Source organism: Anabrus simplex, chromosome 2, assembly GCF_040414725.1.
Source record: "Anabrus simplex isolate iqAnaSimp1 chromosome 2, ASM4041472v1, whole genome shotgun sequence".
NCBI lineage: Eukaryota > Metazoa > Arthropoda > Insecta > Orthoptera > Tettigoniidae > Anabrus > Anabrus simplex.
The window spans coordinates 1,098,907,477-1,098,920,600 of record NC_090266.1 but is presented as its reverse complement, the minus strand read 5'-3'; the positions used below and the strand labels follow the sequence as shown (position 1 = coordinate 1,098,920,600).

The 13,124-nt window shown below is 36.4% G+C and overlaps 1 protein-coding gene across 1 annotated transcript in view; it reads left to right on the top strand.

Moving 5' to 3' along the window:
• The window catches only part of LOC136864721 (protein FAM135A), a 570,393-nt gene that overhangs the window by 396,359 nt on the left and 160,910 nt on the right, over window positions 1-13,124 (top strand). The window contains exon 9 of the mRNA XM_068226397.1: window positions 4,156-4,236. Coding sequence (XP_068082498.1) covers window positions 4,156-4,236 — 81 coding nt within the window. The remainder of the gene's footprint in view (window positions 1-4,155; window positions 4,237-13,124) is intronic.

Genomic DNA, 13,124 nt, shown 5'->3' with positions numbered 1-13,124 from the left:
ATACATGTGTTGTAGTATCACTTATTGTTGTTGTCCAACTCGTTGGCTGAGAGGGTCCAGGGTTCGATTCCCAGCCGGTTCGAGGATTTTAATCGCTTCTAATTAATTCTCCTGGCTCGGGGACTAGGTGTTTGTGTCCGTCCCAACACTCTCCTCGTCATATTCACACAACACATTACACTACAAATCACCACAGAAACACGCAGTTCGGTTAGGGGCTCGCGGCTGTGAACTTGCATCCGGGAGATAGTGGATTCGAATCCCACTGTCGGCAGCCCTGAAGATGGCTTTCCGTGTGTTCCCATTTTCACACCAGGCAAATGCCGGGGTTATATCTTAATTAAGGCCAGAACCGCTTCCTTCCACTTCCTAGACCTTTCCTATCTCGTCGTCGCCGTAAGACCTCTCTGTGTTGGTGCGACGTAAAGCAAATAGAAAAAAAAAAAAAAAAAGTAGGCCTACTGCTCACATCCCGCCGCTATTCTTCGACCTTCGCTCAACTTCTAAAGACTACACTCGGTTTTGTTCCTTTGCACAGTCATGTGTTGCAATGATAAACGTCAAAACGGAGGGTGTATTTTGTTCATTGCGTTCATTGTTTAGCTAGAACAGAATCACGTTCTGTCTGATGATTTGCTTCGTGTACGTACATCACATTCCGGACGCCTAAGTATGATGTAAGTATAAAGTATTCACCTGTCATCTCGGACGATTGTAGGCATACCGTGACAGTGAAAAAAATGAAATGGCGTATGGTTTTTAGTGCCGGGAGATCCCAAGACTGGTTCGGCTCGCCAGGTGCAGGTCTTTTGAATTGACTCCCGTAGGTGACCTGCGCGTCGTGATGAGGATGAAATGATGATGAAGCAACACATACACCCAGCCCCCGTGCCAGAGAAATTAACCAATGATGGTTAAAATTCCCGAACCTGCCGGGAATCGAACCCGGGACCCCTGTGACCAAAGGCCAATACTCTAACCATTTAGCCATGGAGCCGGCCACCGTGACAGTGATTTTTAAATAATAATAATAATAATAATAATAATAATAATAATAATAATAATAATAATAATAATAATGTTATGAGTTTGCTCCCTTCCTTTTTTCTCTCTGATTAGTGTTAGGCCTATATAGAGGATGGTTGCCTAGTTGTACTTCCTCTTTAAACAATAATCACCACCACCACTTTTACGTCCAACTGCGTACAGTTTTATGGTTTTCGGAGATGCTGAGGTGCCGGAATTTAGTCACCCAGGAGTTCTTTCATGTGCCAGCAATTCTACCGACACGAGGCTGACGTATCTGAGCACTTTCAAATACCACCGGACTAAACCAGTATCGAACCTGCCAAGTTGGGCTCAAGACCAGAGAAGCTATGCTATCATTATTAGAATATAGGGCATATTCAGTGAAGTGGGTGAGAGACGCCGTGAACGAATATTTTCATACTTTATTATGCGTATATAGTTGTAGTATTATCTTTCGCAAGTCATCATCAAATTCAGATTATTTATTTTGCTCACTCATTAAGAATATTTATATCGTTCCGGTCCATCGGAATCCCATAAAACCTTGGCGACCATTTGTACATATTATGCTCCATCCATCCAAGAGCGGGCGAGAGAGCGAACATGTGACGTCATGCTAAAATCGAGTCTTCGCAAGCGAAACGAGTCCGAGCCTGGACTCAAAAGAGTCGAGTACCGCGATTCCAGGCATCACTCGCGCACATCACTAATATGAAGATAAAGTTGGAGTTCAAAAGAACAAATTGGGGCAAATATTCATTATAGAAGGAGAGTTAGGGATTGGAATAACTTGCCAAGGAGATTTCCAATTTATTTGCAATCATTTAAGAAAAGGCTGGGAAAACAAGAGATAGGATACTGCCACCTGGGCAACTGCCCTAAATGCAGATCAGTATTGATTGATTGATTGATTGATTGATTGATTGATTGATTGATTGATTGATTGATTGATTGATTGATTGATTGATTGATTGATTTAAACATCTACAGCACTGCACACCTTTAAAATTGCCTCTATTTCTTTTAAATGTCTATTTCTTTTTCTCTTCACTTATATGTATCAAGTAAACCTGAACGTATGAAGTAAATGCTGTTCACACTAAGCTTTAGTTACTATTTGCCCCATTTGTTTCACTCTCTTTGGTTGGCAGTACTGCAGAAATAAAAGCTGAAGACCCTCTTCTCTACCCCCTGTTCACACCTCACCTTAAAACCAGGGCTCAACAAAACTCATGCTCACAGTACACATAGAGTTAATTCGTAATGTAGCATTGTCTCTTCATTCTGAACACCCTTCTGCCCTATATACAAGCATACTGTATATATTTATTCTTAGTCTTCCTACCATAGAGCCTGTATTCCTATCATATTTGAGTCTTCGTAAATCACTTATTCTTTCTATTTTGCCCTTTCCTAGCTTCACATTTACTACTGTTGATGTTGTATGTGATTTTGTGTAGAAATGAACATATCTACAAGAATGGCACTGGTTTCTTTCTCTTCTTCTTTAAATTTACTTTAGCATGAATTTTGGAATGAGAATGAAAGCATTTTGAAGCATGCAACTATGGTATACAAATTAGTCTCATATTACTGTATTATGTGTACGTGCATACAAATGCACATGGTTACATCAAATCATGTGACTTTATTTCATTACATGTACAGGAACAACTGAGAGACGTTTCAAGTTGGTTTGTTACAGAGCAACTACTTCTGAGTTGTATTTATTGGTAATAATGAATGAATGAATGAATGAATGAATGAACAAAATCATAAGACTTGAGTAGTGTGACCGTGAACTGAGAAGTGATATGAAAATGATTGCTCAGGAAGATCTAGTGGTAGAACAAAATTTCAGAATAGCAGCATGTGGAAGCAATCGAAAGTTGTTTTAATTTATGCTTCATGGCCCAGAATCATAGTCTTCTGTGTTTATGCTGTGTGAAGCAGGATAAACTGCAGATTTTAACATTTTACAAAGAGAAGTCCATGTTTGGCTTCCTCACAAGCACTCCACAACTGTTTTAATAATGCCCAGAAGTCTAAATTCCATTCTACCATTGCTTTAATGACTAAAAGAACCCTTCCTTATCACCAGATAACATGATGTGCAAATGTATATTGAGAAGTTATTCACATTACTTCATTTGCACGGAAGTCTTATATTCCTTTGGCAGTGAGTCAAGCAAATAGATACGAATACTAACAGAAGAATAAAGAAACCATGCTAAGTGACAGATGGTGGAACTGGCTTTCTGAGCGCAAGTTGGCAGGTCCAATCCCAGCTCATTCCAGTGGTATTTGAATTATCGGCACACCAAAGACATAAAAACCAGGAACAGTATTATTAGAAAATGACAGACATCAGACTAACAAGAAAGTGAAGAGTTTTAATGGAATATAAAAACAAGGGCAAAGAAATGCAGGTGGTGAAGGACATGCAACAGAATGGTTTCTTGGATGTCCTTTACCTGTTTCATTGCTTTTATATTTATTTCTGCTTGACATCTTCCTCCTTTTTTGTTTTTCTGATAATGTTATGTTTTAAAATATTCTTCTCTGTCTGCTTAACTCGTCACCAAGGAAACATCAGACTTCAGTGTAAATATGGGAATATAAACTATTTCTTCATATATATTGGTACTGGATAAACCACTTAGTGATCAATATAGAACAACAGTGAAATTTAATTTGAAACCTTTGGGCATTATTAAATCAGTCAGTATTTACTTCTGAAGAAGTGAAGCAAGGACTTCATGAAAGATCAGGTTTCCCAGCTGTTTGTGTCTCTCACAGCTTATATCCAGGTGACTATCATGTCCATGATTTACTCTTTTAAGGAATTTTCAGATCTCTGGTAAAAAAAAAAAAAATAAGAAAGGAAGAATTAGGCCAGTTTTGTATTGCCAATATTTCCTTGAAATCAACAACTATGGTTATATTCGCGGATTGCATTTTCTGCCTCAAAGAAAGGGCCATATGGTTTCCATTACAACTAATTAGTCATTTAAATCAGGACTCAAGTTTCCTCCTTCAGTAGGTAATGCTGTTGGATCTGCCTGTGCATCCCTGTAACGGTCGGCCAGCGGTATAACCACATACTTGTGTTGTGTTCTGCCCAAGGAGTGCCACAGGAACCTGCTGGCCACCGTCAACCACCGCTCCTCCAACAACCACACCGAGACCCATTGGGACCGGCTCAGGGTAAAGCTGCCCTGATGCATCCTGTTTTGTAGTGATAGAGCAGTCTTCTCCCATAGCATGACTAGGGTTGCCAGGCCAATATTCGGCATTTCCTGTAGCAAGAAATATGAAACTAATTATGTCTTCACCCCATAAGATTAGGTTATGAGTTATTTTTTCTGATTTGTATTATAACTTCATAATCATAGTTAAAAGTATATGTACGTCATAGACTGCAGTTATTGTTCTAACTGTTATCCAAGACTTGCAGATTAACCTAATTCTGCTTCAAGAAAGAGAATAATTGTGCAGTAACATAAATGTTCATATACAGGGTCTTTCTTATAAAACCAGACCATCCAGCGGTGTTTCTATTCTCTGGGACCTAAGCAGCTGTATGGGAGGCGCTCGCATAGTCCTTGACCTTGCAAGGAGCGCACATGTGTTCAACCTATCATCACTATCCAGTCTGAATCTCAGTTGTTAACATGGTGAGACAGTTATCATTGCAACACTGTATTTTTGTTTGTAAAACTTATTTTAAATACGAGATGGCTTGACGTTTACGCAATGCATTTATTCAGCAATTTCCTGGTGTGGTGCCACCTTCATGAGCACAGATTCACATAATTGTAAATAAATTCAAAACTACTGGCTCAGTGCTCAATAAAAAACATGCACGCACACGGAACAGTTTTAACAGAGTAAAAGTTAGATGACATTGTTGCAAATCTTGAACAGACACTGAATAAATCGCTCACAAAATTACCACAAGTAGGGGTTTCGGTTTCTTCTGCACACAGAGTTACAAAGTTGTTGCACTTAAAACCATACAGGTTTACACAGGCCCACTGTTTAAAACCCCCATCATCGCCATAAGACCTATCTGTGTCAGTGCGACGTAAAAAAAAAATTAAACTTGCTGATCTAGCCACAAGAGTGAGACATTGTGAGCGGTATTTTGCATCATTGAATGATTGTTTATTCTCCCACAGCTTGTGTTCTTTTCGGATGAGGCCTGGTTTCATCTTAATGTGCAGAAAATCCTAATGGTTTTCATGAAGTCCCTCATTATGAAGGATGACTCTTCCAGCATCTTTTATAAGGGCGGCCACAAGCGACGTAAGTTGGGCTGAGGCAGCTGCTGTAACGCAGGGTACAAATACCATGCCCTCGGTCTGGGTTTAAAAGAGAGACCCTGTATTATTTCCTTTATTGTTCGTAATTTCTGGTGTTCATTATCATTAAATATTTCAATAACATCTTGTAAAATTTATTCAACTTGTAACTTAAGAAATTATCAGTTAAATGGAGATTAAGTAAAGAGTATTTCTGTTTACTATGATTATACAGAAAGTTCTTCATACTGACAAAAATCCTGAAATGAATACACTCCAGGTCAAACACATTTTATATTTGGTAATTTAATTAATTCAAATTTGTATCAAATCTGTAATTTAAGAACTGTTTAAACATTGATGCATGCTTACGATCTCAGTAAATACTTCCTGATTATTTATACAATAGCTTCAATGATTATTTGATGTTCACCTTTTGGTTTACATTTTGTGTGGTGTATTTCCTTATTGTTTTTGTGTTAAATCTTGTTTATTTCCAATATATATTAAGAGGAGTGGATAAAAGCTAACTTTTTGATATCTATAAAGTTTTCTTACTGAATAAACTGATCAAGAATTTGGTGTCACATGGAAAATCACTGAAAATTCTTTAAATGTTTTGGCAATCCTAGTCTGCTTTGATGTGGGAGTGCTTGCTTGCCAGCTTTATGATGTTGCACAGCTGCAGCATGAGCAAAGTTATCTAGTTAGCAGGGTGTAAGGTTATTTAGCTTTAGGTAGCTTTATCTTGATTTGCTAATTAGGGGGTGTAGTTATTTAATTTTTATTTTTTTAAATTTTATTTTTGTGAGAAATTATTTTTGTAAACTGAGATTTTATAGAAACTGAAATATTGGACTTAATCATTGAGTAGTTGCTAATTTAGTAGCATTTAGAAATAAGACAGGGGAAAAAAAAACAGCAGCATAATAAGATGGTGGTTGTTGTTGTTGTTGTGAGTAGTTCATTGTCTGTCATTGCATGGTACTTCACCACAGGCTGAAACTTGTTTAGGATGTAGGTAGTGAGCAAATATTTTAACAATTAATTCTCTTAACATATCGTGGCTCCTGTACCAAAACCATGAATGTGACAATGCTCTTCCTATCCATTATTTTACTTATGACCAGTCGTGCCTCTTAGCCACATATTGATATGCAGTCTATCAGAACAATTTTCATTGAGTTCATTTGCCTATTCGCATGTGTAAAGGAAAATGAACTTTAAACACATCATACTTTAGCAGTGGGTAAATATTTCATGCAAAATATATTCTTACAGTAAGGTACAGCAAGGTTCATTTTCCTTTACATATGTGCATAGGAAAATGAACCCACTGAAAATATTTCTAATGGACTGCATATCAATATGTGGTTGGGAGGCACAACCATTTTTAAGGAAAATAATGGATAGGAAGAGCATCGTCACATTCATGATTTTGGCACAGCAGCGATGATATACTGTTCTCCCTCTATTGAATTATTTTCCCTGGTTCCACCATGTTGTTTTATCTACATTAGAGCCCTGGTAATTCAAGTTACAGTAAATGGGGCTGACACTACCTCGAATTACATAAACTCAGATTACAGGGAAGCAAGAACAAATCAAAGGCTAATGGATGAATAAATGTTTAATAAGTACAAAAAATGTTAAACAATATAAACCATGCTTGTGGTAGATATGGACTAACATTATCAAATTTAAAAGAAACTAGCTGATGTACCCGTGCTTTGCTACGGGATGCCCAGGAAGACTTGTCTTCATGGTTTTCCTAACTGAAGTCAACTTAGGCCATTACAAAAAATTCAGTAGTTATGTAGTAATTAAAATTAATGTTTTCATACAAAATACTCGATCAAATGAAAAACTGCACTTTATCTCACTTTAACGAACAGTACTACGGTAATAAATGTAAGAAATTTATTTAAACTTCAACCTATTCAATACAGTGCAAGATGTTAACGTGTTAGTTAAACATCATTAAAATAGTTGAGACATGTTTCGCCCCTTATGTGGGGCATCATCAGTCATATCAATACCTCAAAGTTCTACCAGACGTCTGGTTGGAAAATTGTAAAACATGCTGCATGAGTGAATACATTTAAAAACTTTACAATATCCTATTATTAACAAAATATCAAATTGATTAAAAATATGTTGCACTGTTGAACATGCTTGTGAATTTTCACTTAAACAATGGCTGTCATATGTGTAATAAATGACAATGGTGATAGTCTAAAATCTTATGCGATGCCGAAGTTTGAAGACAGTTTGAAATTTATATACAAATATTAAGAATGAATGCAGAATACAATACAATTACAAAATACTGTACACGTATTTTACATGTGAAATGATGTGGAAAAGCATTCCAAATTTGTGCTAATTTCACTTAAATTTGATCTTGATATTACGTTCATGATGTGGTATAATGGAATTAGCATCAAGATGTAGAAAGTTTTTATATGGTTTTTGACCAGCTCTTGTGAAGCACGTTTTTTTACGTTGTAATTCAACCTTGATGTCTAAGTTGCGTAATTATATTTTAGACCCAAACAAGTTAGTTCGCTGACCAGGCCAGTTGGCCGTGCGGTTAGGGGTGTGCAGTCGTCAGCTTGCATCCGGGAGGTAGTGAGTTCGAACCCCACTGTCGACAGGCCTGAAGATGGTTTTCCGCAGTCTCCCATTTTCACATCAGGCAAATGCTGGGGCTGTACCGTAATTAAGGGCAGGGCCGCTTCCTTCCCAGTCCTAGCCCTTTCCTATCATCGTCGCCATAAAACCTATCTTTTGTCTGTGCGACGTAAAGCAAATTTTAAGAAACTCGGTATACAGCAGTAATTCCATCTATCGAAGATGAGTTGCAACAGGGACTCAGAGCACATCCCAACAAACAATGGTCTGTGTAATGTTATTGTTGATCAATGTTATGAACTTTCTGTATTGTAGGCCTTCACATTCAGTTTTGTTTCGACTCTGTGATATTAGGGCGTCTTACAAAATTATTTATAGCATAGATTGTAGTTCCTTATTCCCCGACTTTGCATACCGATTTTCATTAAATTCTGTTTACCCATTTTCTCGTGACTTGGCACTGATGTGGACTTAGCAACAAAATTAAAAATTCATGAATATCTCTGTTATCATAGCCGGTATGGTAAAAATGTATAAAACATAAATGATTGGAAATTTAATACTTTATAACTTTAGTTATGTAGTATTTGTCGATAGGACCACTAATAACACAAATATTGGAGAATTAAATTTTAGGCCTTCCCCTAAACTACCATTTCACTCAGCGTGAATAAAATTATTTATGGCCTAGATTATAGCAACTTACTCCCCAACTTTTTATACTGATATTCATTAAGATAGGGCCACTAATAACATAAATATTTGAGAATTAAATTTTAGGCCTTCACCTAAACTACCATTTCTCTCGGTGTGAATAAGATTATTTATGGCCTAGATGTAGCGACTTACTACCGGACTTTACATACCGATTTTCATTACATTCTCTTCAGCCGTTTTCTCGTGATGCGTGTACATACATACATACAGACAGACAGACAGAAATTACAGAAAATTAAAAAGTACATTTCCTTGTTACTGTGGACACGACCGATACAGAAATACCATCCTTATTAAATTCTGAGCAGTGCACAGATAAAACTCTTATTTTATATATATAGATATGAATTTTAATTTTTAAGAGATAGTCCTTAGTCTCTTGTTCTTAAAATAGAGCCTTGTTTTGAGCAGCATTGTTGCACTACCTTCTAGGAAGCACAGTATCAGTCAGTGTAGCTTCCACTTGCTACTTGACATAATGCAATACCATGTCTAATAGTGTTATTTGCTTTACGTACCTCTACCTAATGTTATGGTTTTTGGAGACACCGAGGTGCCAGAATTTAGTCCTGCAGGAGTTCTTTTACGTGCCAGTAAATCTACCAACACGAGGCTGACGTATTTGAGCACCTTCAAATACCGCCGGACTGAGCCAGGATCGAACCTGACAAGTTGGGGTCAGAAGGCCAGCGCCTCAAACGTCTGAGCCACTCAGCCCAGCAATACCATGTCTAGCAATGTTAAACCCTTGGTGTGGATCATCGATGGTACAATCTCTTGAGACACTTCTTCGTCGCTACTGTCTTCAGCTGTTTCACTCAACATTTCAATGATTTAAACATTGGTCTAGGTTAGGAATAATGTACTGGCGTCCACACTGCTGTTTGCAATAACAGTCAGCATGCCACTGATTTACTTTTAGTGACACATTGTTGCTGCATGGGAGTTATTATTCTGACATGTGACCCAGTCGGACACCATCTCCAAATGCCCACACTGGCAGCATCAACAAAATTAACTTACAAGAAAAAGAAACAAGTGGAAGCCAATGTCACCATTATGGACACATCAAACAAGGAAAACGGAAATTACTTACCTCAAACAGAGCAGGTGACCAAATACTGTGGAAAGAGAAAGAACTCGTCACTGTATGGATTTCAAATTCTTAACAAGAAAGAAAACACTTGTTTTAAAAACAAATATGTAATTTTAATTTAAAATTATTATTTAGATTTTTTTTAAACATAACAGTTTCAGAAAATGAAAGGAACATCCTCAAGGTTGATTAAAATAAAAATAAAATTTCAAATAAACTAACAACTTTGCTTAAAGATTGATGAATTATAAATAACAAATTGGGACCCGATATCTACCATATAACTAGCTCAACCACTAACCTCATTTAGTAACACTTAGAAAATTTACAAAAAATAATAATAATTAACAATCTTGGTGCCTTCGATATAATTTTCACATTTCACCATTTCCAGTCTTTCAGTTTGACAAAATTTTATGCAAATAATAATTCCATGTCCTGATGAAATTCTTTGAACAGGTTTAATACCCTGATAGGGTACTAGGCGAGGAGCTCCCACAAGAAATTTTACGACGCACACACAAATGGAATGAGGCAAAAATAAATTAACAATCCCCCAGATGAATCGTACGTAAATCAGATAAATAATATCCCGAGAATCGAAAGTGATAGGGAGAAATTAACACATTTGCAATCAAATAATCTTCAAGGGAAAAAAATATGCAATAACAGCAATCAACAGTCCTTAACACCACCACCCAAAATAAACAACTGTCACTATGGTAACACCAACAACACACACCCAGCAAAGAAAGGGTTCAACCGATCCCAAGTGGGGACGCAACAATGCAAATTAAGGAACAAAAGAAAAACAGAAAAGCAAGACCCCAACTAAATTTTAAGAAAAGGACCAAGAAAACATAAACAGAAACAATCTAAATGGGGGACAGAAACAACGAACAGAAAAATCTTGTGAACACTGCCTCGCTCAGTATCCTTTGACTATACAACACAGCCCCTTCGAGAAGGGCACTAGGTTTTACTAATTAAAAATAATAATAATAATAATAATAATAATAATAATAATAATAATAATAATAATAATAATAATAATGATTTTTGCAATATTACTTAAACTTTTGGTTTAAAATACCAAATTGAAATGTCCCTAACAGCACAACAGTTTTAGTTTATGGGAACTGGTTCATAATGATTACACTCAATAATAATAATAATAATAATAATAATAATAATAATAATAATAATAATAATAATAATAATAATAATAATAATAATAATAATTCATGAAGTTCTCAAAACAAATTCTTTTACCATACTAAGATTTAGGAAATATGTTCCACACAACACATATTACACTCTTTTTAATCCTTCGCTGAAACCCAAATAGATGTGAAGCAGTTGAATTTTCAAAACTTCAGTCTTGAATTTCCAATCGAAGGTCCAAGATGCTCGCCATACTTACGGCAATGAGGCTAGTAGAAATTATGTAATTCTAAGATATACCAAATCGAAGGTGCTCCTGAAGTAAATTCAAAACAAAGATGAAAGCCTTCAAGGGGGAATTAATCCCCACATATCCTTGAATTTAACCTGGATCCATTGGGTCAGCTGGGTTCACAGGAGGCTTGAGATAAGCGTCCGTTCGGGCTCCATGCTGATAGTCAAATAATAATACTAGATTATAAATTCCACCTTTTCAATACATGAGATTTGTAACATGTAACTCCATGCTGGTAGTCGACACCCAGTTCACTCGCTTCAAAACAACAAGCCGGCTAGTCATGCCTGGAGGTGCGCCAAGCGAGCTGCACAATAATTTAGGGCAAGACAAGGAAATTCAAACTTCCTTCAGTAGAGGGCAGCAGCAGACAGATGCTTACAGCCAAAGCACACTTGGTAGTTGGCACGTACGTAAAATTCAAATTAGCAGAACCACATACTCAAACGTCAAAAATGTGAGTAGTATGTGATATTAAATCACATTAAAAAGAATCTTAGTCCACATCTTGATGAAAGGTATGTGAAAATGAATTTTTATGGGAATAAAATTTAGGTCCAAAATGTTTATAAGGGGAGCTTATTTATGTTAGTACTGTCATACATGTAGTCATAAATCTGACAGATGTATGACTTCAGTGAAGGGACAAACAAAGGAACAGCATGCAGATTCCTGAAAAGTCAGCCTAAAGGTACCTGTTAGTCTCTAGTGGTGTGGGGCAGGATTCTTTGTGTGTGTACTTTAAATGAAAAACCTACTTATGAGAAATGTCTAAGACATGATTTTACTGTGTGTTGTAAAAGTTCCATTCCTGTATTTTTTTTTTTTTTTTTGGTCAAGGTGACTGATCAAAGGTAATTAATCTCCTCAGGCAACTATAATAGACTACAAAGGTGGTCTCTATGCCTTAGCTTATAATGTATGTCCACTTTGAAGATCACACGAGCCCAGAGGACATCCTTACAACATCTGAAATGTATCCATCGTCCAGTGGTCAGATTGCAAACAATAAATTTCATGGAGGTTCTGTATTGACTTACAATTCCTCAAATATTAATTCTTAAAAGAATATGTATTTACAGGTCCACCTTTTCAATACTGCTCCTCTTGTTAAATGTGGTGGATAGATTTTGAAATAGAAAGAACTACTAGAGTAATATAGGCATCAGAGTTCCATGATGACAATTGTATTATTATCAGAAGTAATCTAGTTGACGATCAAAACTTGTCAACCACATTAAGCAAGAGGAGTACCCCCTCCCCCCTCAACTTAGTCCGATAAATATTCAGCTTTATGACAAGAATATTCCTTAACAATATTATGAACTTTTAATTAAGTCTGAAACAAGAAGGTATTTTAAGATAGACACTTCAAGTAACTTTTTAAACATCCATGTTTTCATCAGTCATCATTTTGAATCATATTTTTATATGTGTGTAGTTGTTTTCAAGATGACTTTTTTCAATTGTTTAAAGTAGCTGAAGATAGCCCAATAAAGGTTGAAACATGTTCTCAAAAGGTTTTCATATGACAAAATTCAATACTTAATTTTAGTGTTTAGTCTTAAGTTGTATTGAAAAGGTGGATCTGTAAGTACAAATTCTTTTAAGAATGAATATATGAGAATGGTGGTCAGATGTTACAAAAATGTTGTTGTAACTCTCAGGACACTGTAGGATGAAATATAACATAAGGCGAGACACGGAGACCTTTGAAGTTGATTTTAGTTCATCGGGGAGACCAATTACCTCAGCTCGGGTTATGGTTACATCAGTTGCTTATCTAAAGAATATTGGAATCCCTTCAAAACTACACCAACCTGTGTAAAAGGTACGTAAAACAACAAGGTCCAACCTTGAAAAAGAACTTAATAGTAGGTTAATA